Below are 19,171 nucleotides of genomic sequence, written 5' to 3' on the forward strand. Positions count from 1 at the left end.
ATAAAGGTGCAACGTTAAACGATTATATTGTCTTGTAAATATTGTCAACATTTCGTATTGTATTATTGTTGAGTGAGTGAGGTTTGAACAGTATTCCAGTAACGTCACAGCCTGTCAACCTAATGTGGGAGGAAAGCACTAAGGAATGCCATGAGCAGAAGTAACTAGAAACATAATCAGGGGAAACGGGATTCGAACCCACGATTTTAGGTTCTGACGTGCCCAAAGGACGCAACTCAGCGACTTAGACATCTGGGCCACCGGTGCCACTGTATTACTGGAATAACATGATGCTAATTTTCTTTTCTTTTCCTAAGGACATGTTAGTGACTAAACAATGTTTGCAACTTCCGTCATGAACAGCAAGTCTCCATATTACGTGGGTAATACAAGATATGATGGCACAGCCTTGTGGTTAAATTTGAGAGTTGCCACGAAAAAGAACCAGGGCTCAATTCTCTGATGAATACATTTGCAGGATAGATTGGTCTGCATGTTGACCTAATACCTATTTTACCTGTTTACAGACGGCATTCTATGCCACGTGATATTGGGACTGTGCATCCTCGAGTGGACCGCAGTGTTACTTGCTCTCACTCACCGATGAGATCAGCAACAGGGGTGGTGACACAAGCTACTGACCCTCTACAGCCTAAGTGTAACAACAGTTTGCGTACCCGTGAACATAATATTGCATGACATTCTTATAATTGCTCCTGTCACTCGCTGCATACTGACGAAACACAATGCATTGGATGTTTAATCAATTTTTTTGTTTTGTTTCCCCCACCCCTATTTGTTATGGGAAACCTTTTGCACTTGCTCACATTTATATTATTCAATAAAAGGCAATTCAACTATTAAACGGATTAATCATTGTGCCACTGCGCAGAATGCAGTAATGTCTCATGTTTCGATGGTTACACTAGCTATGGCAAACAGAACATGACTTAGGACCTACCGTCGGGATTACCTGCCTATCGTTTCAGTTGAATATTGGAAGCTAAGCACAATGCACTGTGTAACACGATATCTGTGATTTTCCTAACAACTTGTTATTCTTGTTTTGCAATCACAACGTGATTCCTGGCACTCAACTGGGTGTACGCTATTTGCATTGGTACGGTATGACCATTGTTCCGTGCTATATCACCCAAGCCGTATGTACACGTCCCAAATACATTTTGGAATGAGTTGTTTTCGTGAATTTCAAATACGATGATGTCCGACTCCTTTGTCAGCATCTGAGTTAAGCTGTGAATTATTAATTGTCACACAAGTGTAATAGACACCGTCGGCTGTCGGGACGTCATTATCGATGGATACCTTTGAAACAGCTCCACGCGACCAATAATTCGCATGGGCCGGTAGCTGTAATGTTATAGCCCTGTCAAGTGCCATATATGTCGATTGATCGAAGCCCCTTCGTCCAGATCACCGTGAGGTTTTGTATATGAACATGAGAGACGGAATGATTCTGGTAAGTAAACGCTGCATTATGTAAAGAAACTATTTAAACTACAGTTTGCATACAACACAACAATGAAGAGGATGTTGTAAAATTTTCCGTATAATTTTCCCCCCTTCTTTCATGTGTTCCCAGATAAGCTTTCAAAACGTTTATGGTAGACATGTGCATGACATTTCCAAATTCCACGCATTGTGACAAAAAAATATGTCCGACGCAGTTCACAATTTAGACTTGAAAGATATGTGTCCGTGCATTTTCAAATGAACAATTGACTTGCTTCTGCATGTGTTTGTGACGGTTGCTACCGGTGGGGCAGCATAAGCACTTTTCGCGAACACCTGGAATGGTACAGTCGACTCTGTTTTTGGCAGAGGCTTGGAGACTTTTTATGAATGTGGAAAGTGTTTTTTCGCTTTTATTAACGTGCTTATGATAATATCGAAATCCTACCTTGTTCTATACAGATATTTTTTTTTATGATTAAGGAAATGGTTACGTCGCTTCTTTAATTAAATGTAAACAAATGCCATTGTTAATAAAGCTTTTGATAAATAAAAGCGACAAACCCCTTTCCATATGTATCAGACATATCAGCTAAAAGCGGAGTCCATTGTACCATTTCGACTGTATCATGAGCATGTGTTCATGAAACACTTTCGATAGTGATGTTTTTTTTCGAAAAGATGAGCGTCCATTGCCCCCTAGTTGCACCTATCACAAACACGTGGAAGTCAATTGTTTACCTGAACAAACACGGAAACCCCATGTTGCACATGCCCACGATAAAAATTCTAAACATCTTTACAAACAGACTTTTGAGCAAGAGTGGTACGACATGTACTTGTTCTTTCAAAAAGTGTTAAGAACAACTGCTTCAGTGATGATTCCCTCAAATCGGGCGGGCGGTGATATCTCGTAAAACGTCATCCTATAACCGCTGTGTTACCTCGCTAGATCAGTTTGTTTTCTTATAAATAGAATACTAAACGAGCTCCCGTGTAATACCAATTTTAAGAAACGAGTGAATAGTTCTGGTATTTGTCGAGCGAACGCGAGTCAGATACCAGAATTATTCATGAGTTTCGTGAAATTGGTATCACAGGGGAGCGAGTTTAGTATTTAATTATTACTTGCCATTTATAACTTTTTTTAGAATTTCACTGTCAGTTATGAATAGGCAGACACCTACACGATCCACAATGTTTAATTTAATACAATACAACGGCCCATCTTTGGAATTCAGGCGTCAATTCCACAAAGTTATCGTAGCGCTAAGGTTATGGTAACTCACACTTTAACAGAAACTTATGACTGTCGTTTCAACAATACGATCGCCTTGTGGAACGGCACCTGCACCTGCACCACAGAGTTTACAATAACGTCGCAATACTCTATGACGTGATTTGTGGAATTTTCTTGCAATGCCATGTGACGTCAGCCGAGCAACGGGGTTGCTGGGGTTATTGAGTAACTATGCATAAGCTCCCCTCAGTGATCTATTATGTCCTCACGCAATGCCGTTGAATAAGCCAAGAGATGCTTAGAGCTTGCAATGTTCGTTAGTGGAACTTGTTCCTGCAGTACGCGCTTTAGTACAATGTATGTTTATTAAACAGGTGATCTTTTCACGGGCAAGTAATAAAATTGTTTCCCATATGAATTCGGATTTCTAGTAATTGTTTTCGCATCACATTTTTCCTCATGGATTCGGATTTCTAGTGATTGTTTTGGTATCATTGTTTTCCACATAAATTCCGATTCTGAATAATTGTTTTATCTCGATTGCTTTCCACAAAAATTGAAATTTCTAGATAGTGTTTTGGCATAATTGTTTTCCACATAAATTCGTAATTGTTTTATCACCATTGTTTTCGTAACTCTACAATTAATGTTTATTGGTTGGTTTAATAAAAAAAATAGATTGTCTCAAGAAATGCTTGATAAAAATAATTATGCTTCGGGCATTTGAAAAAGAGGAATTGTGTCACAAAATATACATTGTTGCAAGCTGTTTTCATTTATTATTTAGCCTGATAATTTCAATTAACAAAATATTTGGTTTTGCAGCAGTAACTGAAACTAGTCTATACAACAACCCCCCAAAATGTCCAAAATAAATTTAGTTCCCCTGTGTGTGTTGGTTTCTGTCAAACAGCTGGGTTGTACACAGTTGGCGCTCCATCATTAAATGTGCTGTTCATTCATACACGGTATGCTTACAATTTTCGCGGACTCTCATCACTGATTTTCAGTCTTCTATTTTCACAGCTAGTTTGCTTTTTACGCCCAATTGAATCTGTTTCGTAGGATAATGAAGACGTTGACCGCTTTTATTAAAGAATAACAGAATATGATAAAGGGATTATGACCCCTAGGTGTTTCCGTATAGTAAAAACATGTACCATACATTAGGAAAAACATATATTTTATTCATCCTAAATGCGACATCTAAGGGACGGAAACACACTTGGGTAATAACTTCTATACCCAGTGTATTGTTTTCATTATCACTGACTTAAACATCTGATCAAGACATGGTACCACCACTGCCTAAGGCATTGTTTTATTGAAGATCTTCCATCCAATTTTCCCCTTGACAAATCGAGTCTAAAGAGTTTTGTATTATTAATTTAAAGCTAGTGTTGTTATGCTAACACCAACAGAGAATGAAATATATGATTCCTGAAAAACAGAATAGAGGCTGTCTTTACGATGTATTCCCTTGACAACCGATAACTCGTGTCTATACTAAATCAAACAATGAAATGTGAGTTCGTGTGGAACTCATGCAAGGGAAATAAGCCAACTAGGGGCATAAACTATTGTGTGTGCCTTAAGGATAAGGATGCATTGGGTAAGTTTAAAGGCAGCAAGGTTGTCGCATACGTTGCACACGTTGTCAAGCTAGAAATATTGTCGTTTCATTCGTTGCCGCCTAAACGCTCACTGATCTCAGCACTCTCCACTTCCCTCTCGCTTGAACAGTGGCTTGATTCTAGAACACCTGGTGTCATCACCGATTATAGTGATCCATCCATATAATTGTCACTAATAGTTTGCCTGTTACGCCCAATTGAATCGGCAGATATCGAAAACCTAGTGTATCCGAACTCATGAAGTATTGACGTCGCCGGCTGATTGAATGGGTGCGTCGTGTCTCACTCTCCCACTCTGACATGGAACATTAACTTTAGACAAGTATTGCTTCATACATGTTCAGGCTATTTATTTATACATGTGACGACTGCAGAACCTGGTGCAGATTCTCCACCATGTTTCTTCATTGCTGACAATTTCAATCAGCATCGGATCATTTTAACATACTTGATATTAATATATAATATACATGTGTATGGAATTATATTATATACACAAAAATCCAAAATATCTACGTTTCTGTCAAAACCATGCATAAATTATTGCACTATCAACTCCAAAACATTCAATCCTCTTTTGTACTGGATTCTTTAATCTCTCCAAACATCCACGCGCCTGAGCTAATTTAGAACAGTGAAGCCGTCTCATCTGTTTCGTACTTAGATATATGCTTAAAGATTCAAAGTGACAAAAATATTTAAAAAAAGACTGCATGAGAAGAAGGATGACTTCAACTTTCCAATTGTCAACTTTTCCTTTATGTCGAGAAATATTCCAGCAGTTCCAGCCTTTGGTGTCTCTTGAGGTACGTTTGAGGTACTTTTGAGCAAACTTTTTCTATTAAGATTTCGAAGAGCGTCACGCGACTCATCTTTTCCGGAACGCCTGGTATCATCACTATTTGATAGGGATTCATACACTAGTGCACACGACATATACTGAACCGCAAAAGAAACATCACCATGGATAGATATATGAGAAACCTCATTTGTCCAAAAGCTGTAAACATACTTGAGACATATTAAAAAGATGAAACATGGCAAAACTTATCATCAAGGTTGAAATAAAGTGTCAAATGTTCTTAAAGGGAAACGCAACGCTAGTCTCTGAGAAAATGGCATCACAAGTCAATATCTCGTGTGTCCGCCATGTGCATTGATAACTGCCGTGCAACGTCGATACATGGAATGGATGAGGCGGGTGATGAAGGCCATAGGCACTTGAGCCCACAATATGAGGAACGCCTGACGCAGTTCAGCCAATTACGGCCACTGCAGGGTTCTGATGCGTTTCTGCTGGAGGAAGTCTCTTCTTGCCCTCGCAGTGTGGGCACGGGCGTTATCATGCTGAAACTCGTGGTTGCGGCGACGTGCCAAATGAGGTATGGCGTGTGGTCTCAAGACTTGATCAATGTACCGAGCTGCTTTGACACCATTGCCTCTCCCAGGACCGATGTTCTTGAAGACAACAGGGCTGACCCTTTGTGCAAGACCAATTCCACCCCATAGCATGATGCTCGGACCACCCACGAGTCTCTCTCAACAACACAAGCATTCGAATAACGTTCCCCACGGCGTCGCAAGACTCGCAGTAACGGCTCTCGCCTAAGAAGAGGACTCTTCTCCACTGCTGGTGGCGCCAATGCTCGTGCTGTGTTGCCCACTGAAGGCGAACCCGGAGATGACGTGGTGTCAGAATGGGTCATCGGTGTGGCCTGTGACATTGGATGTGTCTGCTCGTCAATCGTCGACGCACGGTGTCGCTGGTGTGTCCCCATGGTCTGTCATGCAGTATTGAAGCGATCTTGAAGATGCTGTCGCACAATCTGACGTCGGGTGGTGACCCTTGATCTTCCACTACGTGGTCGGTCATCTGTAGTGTTGTTAGTCTGGTAACGTTGCTGGAACCAGTTTGTGGTCCTTACGTGGACTTGAAATGCACTGGCTTCTTGCGGGCGCTTTGTCCAGCTTGCAATCGTCCAAAGGCTTAGTGTCTCTTGTCAATCTTGGCATGTGGTAGCAATTCAATAACGAATGAAAATTATCCGATCTGGGTGGATTTATATATTTTTTATAGAAACTTTGACAAAAATTACCCAGATATTTAAATGACAACTTTTCATGCAATGTTACTTGGGGTGACGTTTCATTTGCGGTTCAGTATAGTAGGGCCTGACATATCATGTACATGGCACGTTCGTTTTAGGGTCAACGCACTGACCTAACAGCGAATTTTCAAACGCTGCCGCGACGATCTCTGCAACTCAGCTGACTCACATGCAACTCGTACAGTGTCCATTAAACCCTACTTTAATGTTTCAACATATGCGTGTGTGCAATATGAAACGCACTGAACGCACTGAACATACCTAGTTCTCATATTTCCACTGCCAGAACCTGCCATGCTGTTTTACCAAAACGAAGGAAATTTAGTTGCTGTTAATTTGACTATGTAAGTACATATTTTATGTTGAATGTATTTATAAAGCCTAGCTCTATGGAATTAGTGTTTATCCTGAATCGCAGAGCGAATGGTTGTTTTGGCGTTATCTTATGCAAGTACGATGAAAGTATGCATACTTTATACATGTAAACAAATGAGACTGAAACACATGATTGATTGATTGATTGGTTGGTTGATTGATTGTCAAAGGAATATTCAGATTTGTGATAAGCTGCCGATCGACACTTTAATATTATGGGATATTATTGGAGACACATTTTTCAGTCGGCGCTTCCTTGATATACATGTAGATTAGATGCAGATAGTTTGTCAAACCGTCTCCCCTTCGCCTCCACCACAACACATAGTCGGCCAATATGAACATGAAAACTGACAGGACGTTGCCGTAGAAACATTCTTTAAACATTTGTTTGTATGTTGTTTAACGCCGCACTCAGCAATATTCCAGCTATATGACGACGGTCTGTAAATAAGCGAGTCTGGACAAGACAATCCAATGATTGACAATAAGAACATCGAGCCACGCAATTGGAATATGATGACATGCATCAACCAAGTCAGCGAGCCTGACCACCCGATCCCGTAAGTCGCCTATTACTCCCAAAGATCATATTTAATTGTTTACCGTTGAGGAGTTTACATCCGCATTATCATGTTTACCATTATAAAACTCAAGGTGCTTCACCGTTCTCCGTTAATCGTCACATGCGATGTCCATCTATTTGACGACCTCCTAACACTGCAACGTTATCAATATGTCATTTGTTGGAAAGCATGATCCAATCTGCTGATTAGATTTTCAGTTTTGGTGTAACTGGCGGATACAGTCTACAATTAACAATGAGGGAGTGATGTAGCAGCCAATGGCCTGACTAAATGGTAGAACGCCGCTGTCAGCAACACTCTTGCAATATTAAGGCGGAGGTTAACAGAATTGGGTTCCCACATGCTGGGAATCGAACCCTATCTCCTGCGTGACGGGTGGACGTTTTAACCACAATGCACCGCCTCTGACAAAGAGGCGAAATATGCATGTCATGTATTAAATCCAACGCTGACACCCAGAAATGGGAACAATATGATACTTGAACACATGGCAAATGTTTAATCTGGGGTAAGGTAGCTGCGGGTACCCTGGAAATCCTAAAATTATGTGACGGATCTGCCTCTAAATGTGGAAGCGGTTGACGAGTGATATGACACGGATTTGTTGGAAAGCAGTTGGTATTTGACGAATTTGAATGAATTAAATCCAGTCAATTTGATATTTAGAATAAAACGACTCCCCTGTGAATAACTTTATGCTATGATTGTATTGATCAATGTGTTTTACTTGTCTCCCCCATGCAACACATACATGTACATGTATTCACAGCTGCCAATGACAAACAGCATTGTTACGAAAACATCAGTAATCCATTCAGCTGCAAATAACAGACGTATGCATGATCGATTCTTACACTCGCAGAAGCGTAGATTGCCATCAGCACTGCACTATGTAAACGCTACATATACACTATCGAAGATCATGTTGCCATAACTCAGCGGCAGTGTTGGAAATACATTCGAATCCGACAGATTTGTTCTCGTGCTGATAGTTATAAATTTCAGCAGGCCCTTACGGCCCGCAGTTTTTTCTCAGCTGTAAGCATGGTACATGGATCATAACACTGAGATTACTTGGTGAAAACAGGGTCCAGCTTCAAAGTACTCCGCTCGTTAACTCTCTCAACACTACAGGTCGGTGTATATACTGATTTGTAAAGATATGATTTCTGAATCGAGTTTCTTGAAATCAGAATGACACACATGAGAGTGGAAAAAATTCTTTAGGATCAATTATCTAAAAGCTATATTGTGGGAAATGAATTACATATAGAGAGCGGCTGTCTTTCAACAAATGGGTAATGGCGTCAACAGTGGCAGGGTCTGACGTCATCATGTACTGTGACGTCGACTCCATATCATACCATCATGCGGTGGCCGTGACGTCTACAATACAATACACATCAATAATGGTAGAAACGTCTGAAAGAACAAATTGATTTTAAAATTGGAGCGAATCCAACGAAGCAGTTATTCATTTTGTGACCTTTAGCATTGAATAAAGCATATGTGAAGTTATCGACCTGACGCTAGATGTCGAATGTAAGGTATGGGGAGGTAACTCCGTATCAATACAACTATCTCAACAACTAAAGCAAAACATGTGCAAAATTTACCTTCTGAGTTTCTAGCTATCTTATGCTTGTAACGCAGCTCCGAATTTAGGATCTTGAAGTTAGAAGCCTTCCTTCTGAAGTTTGCCTTCAGTTCTCTATTACCTGTACACCAGTCTGGGTATGTCTGGGTGCAGAGGTAGGAACGGATCTAATCGAAATCAACTTCATCTTATCAGAATCCATTTTTCAAATCGACGCAATACGCGTACAAAGTTCTGTGTCGTCTTATATATCATTATCTCTATAGTTCTCATGATATCCGAGAATTTAATCTTTACAAAGCTGTTTTTCAACATTGTTAGTCATTATGAGAATTGCCTGCTCATAATCCCAGTAGACGATCCTACTTATATTGTTAAAACTAACATTGGTCGATGAGGCAACATTCGTCAATGCGATCTAGTCAGTGACAGGTAAAGGGTTGATATTGAAAGAAAAGAGCCAATGTTTATACAGTACATAGTGGTTGTGAGATTATGACTACCATTTGTTAGATTTGTCAAACAGACTATCCACTCACACTACATTTTAAAATCATAGACACACATTTGTATTATATGACCTCTCACGGTCAGTTAAAATAAATTCCTTAAATAATAGGTAAATTTTGATATTCAAGCAACAAATACCACGTGGTACAGATTATTATAAAATTCACCTGGTAGGTAAATATATCTGATTTTATTTACTCACAGTTTATAATGCGCAGTTACCGAGATTTAGTGTATTGTAATTGGCGAATCGCTGCATTAAAAACAATAGGTGACATTAATAAAACCCATAATATATTATAATTTACAAGACGAATAGTTTTCGTGCATAAAGAGACATAATTGTATCAACCACCTATTACCTAATAAAACAATGACCGCGCCGACTTCGTACACAAAGAAATAATTTCTGAACACAAAGCACACTTAAACTTCACTTTATGGTAATTTGACGATATAATTAACCTAAAAAAGGAAACTTATTATCGTATCATATGAGGTAAAGTAATAATTTTCATATGTTTTAAAAATATAGATTTCCATTAATTTTGTTACATAATGATCGTGCATGCATATCAACATTTTAAAAAAAGAAATAAGATTGCCAAACAGGTCATAGCGCTAATATAATTATCTTTCTTAAAAAATATTACAGATATTACAATCAAACATCAGGTGCAGTATTATTTAAAATACAAAGTTAGTAAATCAAACAATAATGACAAATCTTTCCTAAGTTAAACAAATATTGCAGTAAAGCGTCAATGTCACATCATATCCAGCCATCATGTCAGAAAATAAAGTTGTTGATGTGTAACAGTATTTGAAAAGTTTAAACAAAATGACTTCAAATTTATCACTTAAAATCTCATTATGCCACAAATCTGGTAATTTTACAATATGTAAAATAAATAAGGTGAAGTCATCGGAAATGCTGTGCTTTATCATCGAAAATATATTATTTGTGTACGACATTCACAGACTGTTGCACAATTAGTGTCAAAACATGTGTATTCTTGAAAACAAATGGGGGAGTCATTTGAGCCTGGGGAGTTATCTGAGCCTACGACGGGGGAGTCCTTTGGGCCTCAGGGGAGTCATCTGAGCCTAGGCTAAAAAAACTCAAGAGTCGTCTGAGCCAGGGGAGTCATTTGAGCCTCCTACAGCGGCCGCACGGTAGCCACGTCAAAATATATTGTTTCAAGTGCCCAGCTACCCGTCATATCATTCATTTATATCTATCACTTTTCACAAAGTCAGAAAATACGTATTTCATGTCAATTTATCAAAAGAATTGAAGAGCAAATACGCTGGGACAACCGATCATGTCAAACCGACATCGAACATCTCAAAGAGCAATATAAAGTTTCAAGGAAATCGTAAATAAATTAAAAAAAGTATTAAACAAAATCAACAAACATATTTCTAAAACTATCCAACTTACATCCACTTTAGTATTCCAATCTTTTCGTGTGATCGTGTAATGTGAGTCGAATGACTTCTCGGCATTTGTCGCCTCAACACGATGTTTAATGCCAAAATAAATGCATGAGAAATCTTTGTCACTGGTCGTAACCTTGCACGATATGTCCATTGAGTTCCATATGTTAAGCACAGGTCCCTATTTCCTGCTTTAAACGTTTAAAATAACAACATCTTTCATCTAATTCTGGAATATATCATACACAAAGACGGTATAAATTGCTGTAATTTGACTGTCTGTCTTAGGTCATGTGCTTGATTTTGACCAATCATGATCCTTATGTTAGATTACGAAAAAAGCGTAATTAGAACCACTTTCTATTCAATAGACTCATGTCGCAATTACTGTAATATTATTGATGGTAACACTGTCATTGGAAAGTTATATTTGGGATAACACTTTCTTTGTAAAATATAGATGCTTGTACTTTTTGGGGTTGAGTAACGTCCGGGATTCGAACCTAAAATGCCAGAGTGAGGCACCTAATCGCCAGGACACAAAGTCAGCGATCTTATCCACTCAGCCACCGATGCTTCCACAAACATGAAAGTCCGACAACTGGTCGTCTAGATCGTACTTTGTGTAACCCTCTGACAAGTGTAAATTGGCACGGCTCTCATGGCCGAGAGCTATGACCACACACACAATGTCATTTAGAAAGTGGTCAAATATGTAATGTAATGTAATGTATATATATATATATATATATATAAAGAACATTAATGTTTCAGATGTTTTAAAGAACTCGGAACCTCAAAAAGGATGAGAATCTGTACTCTTCAAAGAAAGTGTTATCCCAAATATACTATTTTCAAAAATACATACCAGCCCCTTTTTCTAGTGCTAATATGAAGAATCGCATTCTTGATTATATTAAACAGTTTTGCATGTAATACTTAACTCATATACACTATGTGGTCACCGAAAGTGTATAACTCAGTTCTTATTTACCTGCTGAATTTGAATAAAGGAGTCCCGTGAAAATGGGTCATCCGTTTCGTATTTAGACCTATGCATACAGATTCAGAGTGATAAAATACTCTCCACAAGACTGTATGACAAGAGAGACGACTTCAACTTTCCAATAGTCAAATTGCTTTGTGTTGAGCAATATTCCAGCAGCGCCAAGCCTTTGTTGCTTACATTTTGAGGTACTTTTGATGTACAATCGAACAAGCTTGTTCTGTGATGATTTCAAGATATAGTCGGAATCGTACAATAGACTGTGCTCTTAACATAGATTTCGTATAATATGGAATGGGTTCCGTCGCTCTTACTTGCAAGGTTTCACTCTACTCTGCACTATACTGTCATGACGTGACACTGCTCACTGTGACGCAAAGATGTGACGTCATGATTGGATATAGAAACGCTCTTGCAAGGTGTTGAAATATCGAGTTTTCTGCCCAAAAATGATTTCCACACATACTTTGAATATTGTTATAACCGCAACTGTACATTTTATATACTAAAAGTGTTCATATCGTAATTTCAAAGTGACGGTCGACAATGATTTTGAAACACATACTTTATGTAGAAGCTTAAGAGGCGATTTGGCCGTCAGATCAGCTGGTTCAATCAGGGGAGCTCGAGGTAGTTGTAATGTGAAACATCTGACCAATCAGAATCGAATGTTTTCTAAATTCATGTAGAATGTGACGTCACTGGCTTGTTACGTCACACTTCGAATTGCCACAGAGTGTCAAAACACATCATTGCCACACACAAATATGTCACCGAAAATCGTTCTGTGGATTATGTGAACTTGTAATAATGAATTAGTTAATGTTAGCAGCACGGTTTACGGGATTTTACGAGGTGAAGATTCATGAAAAAAATCCATTCAACGCGTAAAAACCCGTACAAGTCTCTATTGACAGATGTCAGACTCTGTTTAACACATATGTGAAGAATCCCTATTCTTGAAGTACAATGATGTAGTCAATGATCTTACAAAGGACTCCAAAGATATTCCTTGTGATTATGGAAAGGGTTTTATCTGTGTATCATGAGAATGGATTACTGACGCAAAATAATGTCTTGGCATATATGGAATTGTGCTTTCAATACACTTTTCAAATCTTGCAATCTTGTACTTTTAGTAACAACCTTGCTCCAATCCCATGGGAACTCATAAACAGCTTTATCACCAACCTACTTATCGTAAATCTACCATGCATGAAAATCCTCACAAAGTTGTTAACACCTTTGTATCTGCTATGCACTCTCCCAAGACTCATAAAACGGCAGAGCCTAATCATGACAGGACGGTTACGCCTGAAACATTAACAACGTCTTTGTATACCAGTCTATGGTCGTCATGTCAATGAAAGAAACTATGGTCATTGTAAAACTGTTGTACCGTCACATGTGTTTGTTACATCGTGAAGGTTGGTATATATTACAAAGTCGACTGGTGAGAAAGTGTATGAGTGTTTGCAGTGAACTACACAAGCATAACATATCGGTGTGGTGTTGTAAACAGAGAACGCAAGAACATATTTAGTCTCAGCTGAAACAGATTTGGTGTAAATGCAAAACAGTGATGAAACGTTTATGAATGGATCACTGAAAGTCAAAGATGACACCCGGTTTTCGTGACAAGGGTAAGCATGCTTTACCATTAGCGCCCACACCTCACACAATTCTCATAAAACACATAACGCCACATATTTATTTTGAACTACGTCTGATGTGTAGGAGTGCAGATATACTGGTTCTTACAAGTATAGTAAACACTTAAGAAATATTCGTTTTGCAACGCTGTTTTGAGCAGTTTTAATGTCTCGGTCCAAACATTTATTTTGTAGTTGACTCTATAATAATTATTGATGAATGTTCCCGAGCTTATTGTGAAACGCGGGGACCTCAGTCCACCCAAAATAAAAGTAAATACAAAACACAAACGCCAGAGAATAATAATCAGACTCGATTATCTGCCGAACGAATGTCACTAGTCATGATGTCAAACATTTTGTACAAATTTGGTGTGAAGGAGAACACACGAGTAGCCGTAGCCGTCTTTTCGGGGGTGAAAATCACAGATTCCCTCGGGCCATTCATTCATACGAGCCGATAGTTACGAGCATCTTCTCTCACTCAAACACATCGACACTTTTACACTTTGAGAAGACATTCTTTTGTTGAACACATATGATAAAAAACCCTAATTTTTTCTAAGTGGATCTATTGGAAACTATTCGTTACAGCTGATGAACGCGTGGCAATGTTCATCACGAGTTGACCTGTAAATGCACGGGACAGGGCTCCTTACAATTCAGTACGATCCTAAACGAGTACTTTATTAATGCTTCTGAGAACATGCTGGCGATTGAAGGGGCAAAGGTACAAAAGATCATTGAACCAGTCTACATATACGTTTCTCATGTTCTTCAGTTCATCAATATTCCAGCTATATGACGGCGATCTGTAAGTAATCGAGTCTAGACCAGACAATCCAGTGACTGACATGATGAGCATCGATCGACGCAATTGGGATACGATGACATGCACCAACCAAGTCAGCGAGCCTGACTACCCAACCCGGTTAGTCTCCTCTAACGACAAGCATAGTCGCATTATACGGGAACTTCACAGGTCGTTATGATTGTAATACCCATGAGAATTATACAACATTCATAATGTCTTGCTATTTACAGTAATCACAATCTGTTTTTGAATTTGAAATATCTTTATAGACTGTCAAAGAGTTTTATCATTTAACTGAAGCTTTTATCCATGATATAAGCTTACCACATAAAAACATGAATCTCATATTCAAATGACATAAGTATGCAAATAAAACAACCGGAAGTGGGACTTTTTTCGTCGGTGCTCGTGAGCAGCTGTTTACAAACAACATCCATTCTGAGAACAATTAGTGCCATATTTATCCTGACCAGCACAAGCAAATATCCAACATTAATTCGCGGAACACTCCTTCCCACACGAGACATTCCAGTTTGGTGGTGAAATTCCCGTCATGCAAAGCGTCCCCGCGCATGATGTCCAAATCGCCAGTAGACAACACAGTCAGTGGTCTTGTTTCTGGTTTCTGGTGGTGTCAACACTATGTTTGCAGACAACATTACTGGTGGAAACATGACGATTAATCTCGTTAAACCTCCAAGCCAGTCAAAAGACGCCGGATTGTCATTGAAAGTGACAGTGACACCGTCTTTAAGCACACTTTGACCTCTGCTCTCGCGAGACATTCTCAAAGTGAGAGCGCGGTTTCATTCGAAACCTATATATCAGTGAGATTCAATCAGATATATAATCAAATGACACAAAATTGATGTTGTTACCGTTATTAAAGGAATAATTATTCTGCAAAACTCTGTTCAAGTATTTTGTATCAAATAATCCGCGTAACATGTTTTCTCAGCGAAGGAATATGCCATTTTTACACGTCAATAGAAAACAAGTATCATTACGGACGATCTATACGTAAGATTTTGACAAGTTACTGACGGTAATTCTTGAAAGGGGAAACAATAATGTGAAAATAATAAATAAAATTCATCACTCGTGTTTTTTACATGGGTAAGATAAACCACGTCCTGTTAATCGGTATTTGCCTCGCCAAATGCAAATACATCAACGGCTCGGCAAATACCGATTAACTAAGACTCGGATGATTTATCCCATATTAAAAAACACCCGTGTTGAATCCTCTATATCTGTTTCTATACATAACATACAGATCACCTGTAGATTGAACATATACTGGTCATGAAGTTGTTGGGCTTTTGTTCATTTCATTTCATTACATGATTACTTTGTAACAGAAGTAAATATCATTTTGGTTAAAATATTGTTTACAAAACAACTGTATTTCACTTTATTTCACTTTAATTATATCCACACTTTTTTGTGGAATAATCCAGTAGAAATATTGTAGCTCATCCTATCTAATCTGTCAAAATTGGCAACCAAAATAACTGCTGTTCACAGTCACAGAAGCACTTTGTTTGTTGTTTAACGACGCACTCAACAATATTCCAGCTATATGACGGCGGACACAGAAGCACTAGTAGATCCAGAGGTCTTATAGTTTATTGGAATGTATTTGAGTCCATTACAGTTTACATCAAATCACAACTGATGCAAACTTCTGATTTTTTTATGATTCTATCAAACTATTTCTAATAGGTTACAATAAGATAAATAAAATCGCCATGTCAAATTAGTTAGTTTCTGACATCTATATGGTCAAAAGTCAATATTTTCTACTCGCCAAAGAGCAGTTGACTTTAAATACAATTTGCAAAGTTATTCAAACTTATACCTTGACTAAAACAAATAATGAAATAGTTTGGGTTAATGATGAGTAAACAATTAACTATTCTTCACATGATGTCAGTGGGATTTGTATGAGTTCTGCTACTATAAACTGCACTGAGTGTTACCAAGTGGTCATGGATATTTTAAATTGAAATCACAACAGAACGGCCAGACTCACTTGCTAAATGTATATCAGAAAGGAGACAAGATAACAGTAGAATATTTTGTCAATGATAAGAATAAGAATTATGTGAAGTTTCTCTGTAGGGTTGTCATTTCGCCCTGCAATCTTGACACCGTTCTATCCCTCGGGACACCCGAAGCCCATTGTTTATTCCCTATTTTATTTGTTATCGTTATATACATGATAGCTACGCGATAAATCGCACAGAACAATGAAGAACAAAAAGTGGTTTATTTCACGATGAAGGTATGTTCAATCATTTCTGGAGTCATGTTTTTTTCTTCTTCATTTTGAGGAGCTGAGATTTTTTTCAGATAAAGAGAGCTGAGATTTTATATTACGTCACATTTCAAATTCAAACTGTGGAAAGAAAGTTAGAAATCTCACTGTTCAGTAAAACTTAAATGTACGGATATAGGTGATTTTGAAACAGAACAATGAAAATAGCAGTATAATAAAATATTTAATAAAATATTAGATAATAGACAACCCAGTCAACTTGACATGTTGGTACTCACATCTACTGGAGGAATGTACCTTTTAGTTACTACGATTGTGGATGATGGACATAAGTAGTAAAACGTTTCATGTGCACAGACGAAAAAAGAAACGTTCCCAAACTGAACGTGAGTGAGTGTGTTTGGTTTTAGGCCGCTTTTAGCAATATTCCAACAATATCACGGCGGGGGACACCAGAAATGGGCTTCACACATTGTACCCATGTCAGGAATCAAACCCATGTTTTCGGCATGACGAGCGAATGCTTGAACCACTACGCTTCCCAACCGCCCCCAATATGGTTGAGAATCAATTGCCTTAACACAGCCACAACTGTTTCCTGAGTAACATTACCCAGATTAGAGGAACATGAAGTGAGGTGTGAAGTGCAACATTTGCTGCACTTGCAGCATGCCAGCCTACACAGATATGGACATAAAAGTGTACTGTTTATTCTAACCCAAACCGTGGAACAGTGATGAATAGCATGCTAAGATTAACAGTAGTGAACGCTCCATTGTTAAGATTTTTTTCATCGAAGCAACGCATGACGACGTTGCAAGACGTTTTGGCTATAGCCGAATGACAGTCACCAGGCTGAAGGTCCGTCATAGGCACACTGAATGGACGGGAGACAGGCGACACTTCAAAGTCAAAGTACACAGTAAAATGCATTTCTCTAATCACAAAGATCGTCTCCCTCTTAAGAAGCAAAATGCACTCATTAGGAAGCAATGTACAAGACATATGCAAGAAATGTTAGAAGCCAATATCATTCAGACCAGTTCTTCTGAATGGCACTCTCCTAATGTCATGGTTATAAAACGGGATAGCCCTTACCGCTTGCCGTAGATTATAGACGCCTTAGTGCAGTGACCAAGCCTATATTTTCCCTCTACCACCTCTGCCAATATTTTTAGTGTGCTTGATTCTTCTAGTGGCTTTTGGCAAATACCACTCCACCCAGATGCAAAACACAAGTTGGCCTAAATATCACCCGATTGTGTTTTTGGATGGAATTGCCTCCCTTTCGACCTACAAAAATGCTCCTATGGCATTTCTGCAAACCATTTCAGAGGCAATAAAGAAGTGAATTGGCGTTACATATTTATATATGTAGATGTTTTCCAAAACGGTTTTGGAACATTTGAATCATCTCAAGGCAGTATTCTGGCATCGCCTCTTCAGTCTTTCGAATGGTCCAACAATTTTCAACAAGCATTCGAAAAGCTAAAGCAAGCCCTTACAACAGCCCCCATCCTTGCAAATCCCAACCAAAACATACCCTTCATCCTCACAACTGATGCATCTCAAACTGCAATAGGGTACATTTGAGGCCAACCCGATTCTCCTGGCGTAACTATTAATGGTGTTGTTAATTCATGTTTTGTGACAATCCAAGTTCTTTTCTCAGGAACAAACAATGATGATCGGTAACATTCCTTTTGCTCGTCAGTTTCCACGTGAGAGTAAATATCACAGTAAACAACTGTTATGGCCTCCTGAAATGGAAGATCTGAAATTATTATTAATAAATAGAGAATCTCACCTGATTGTCTTTTGATCTCAAATATCTTATTTATCATCCAACATCATTCTTCAAACTTTTTTAGTTTTTTTAGACAGTAATAATCAGTGACTTAAGTGAAAGCCATGGCTTTCATCGCAGTGATATCTACAATGTAGATAACGCTTGATATCACCCAAGCTTTATCTACACTGGATGTTGAAAGTTAATAAGGGTTACAGACACACGAAATACAGATGGCAATAATGTGGTCGAGACTTTTTATTGAGGCTGAATCATTATTATTCAAGCAGATCTAGGCTGAAATCATTTGGTCAACCCCTAAATTTCTCTATCGGTAGTCTCACACATGTTGCATGTGGCGTCTTCTAAGGCAAGTACTTTCACTTTTGTTTGTAAACAACCAAAACGTCACCGAGTATATATGATATCCTTCTGCCTCTGATGCGAACGTAATACCATTTAAGAATGGACTATCTGGGAATCACTCAGAATGAAAGACTCATTCATTATCACTCTGAATCGTCCTTTTGTTGATGATATTGCTTTAACTTTCAGGTTGTTCTGTTGCTGGCCCTGACTGCAATGGAAGGTAAACCTGATATGTTGCTGCTGTATGATACAAGGCATTAATAAATATAATGGGGGACTACCGGTAGCTCTGTTGT

General features: G+C 38.6%; 1 protein-coding gene across 1 annotated transcript in view; it reads left to right on the top strand.

Annotated features, from left to right (window-relative positions):
• The first annotated feature begins 13,327 nt into the window (after window positions 1-13,327).
• LOC139472339 (polycystin-1-like protein 3) overlaps window positions 13,328-19,171 on the top strand; it is a 71,581-nt gene continuing 65,737 nt past the window's right edge. Inside the window, exons 1-2 of the mRNA XM_071254801.1 lie at window positions 13,328-13,354; window positions 19,062-19,095. Of these exons, the coding sequence (XP_071110902.1) occupies window positions 13,328-13,354; window positions 19,062-19,095 (61 nt within the window). The remainder of the gene's footprint in view (window positions 13,355-19,061; window positions 19,096-19,171) is intronic.

Source organism: Haliotis cracherodii, unplaced genomic scaffold (assembly GCF_022045235.1).
Source record: "Haliotis cracherodii isolate W230 unplaced genomic scaffold, xgHalCrac1.p SCAF_24, whole genome shotgun sequence".
In the NCBI taxonomy this organism is placed as follows: Eukaryota; Metazoa; Mollusca; class Gastropoda; order Lepetellida; family Haliotidae; genus Haliotis; species Haliotis cracherodii.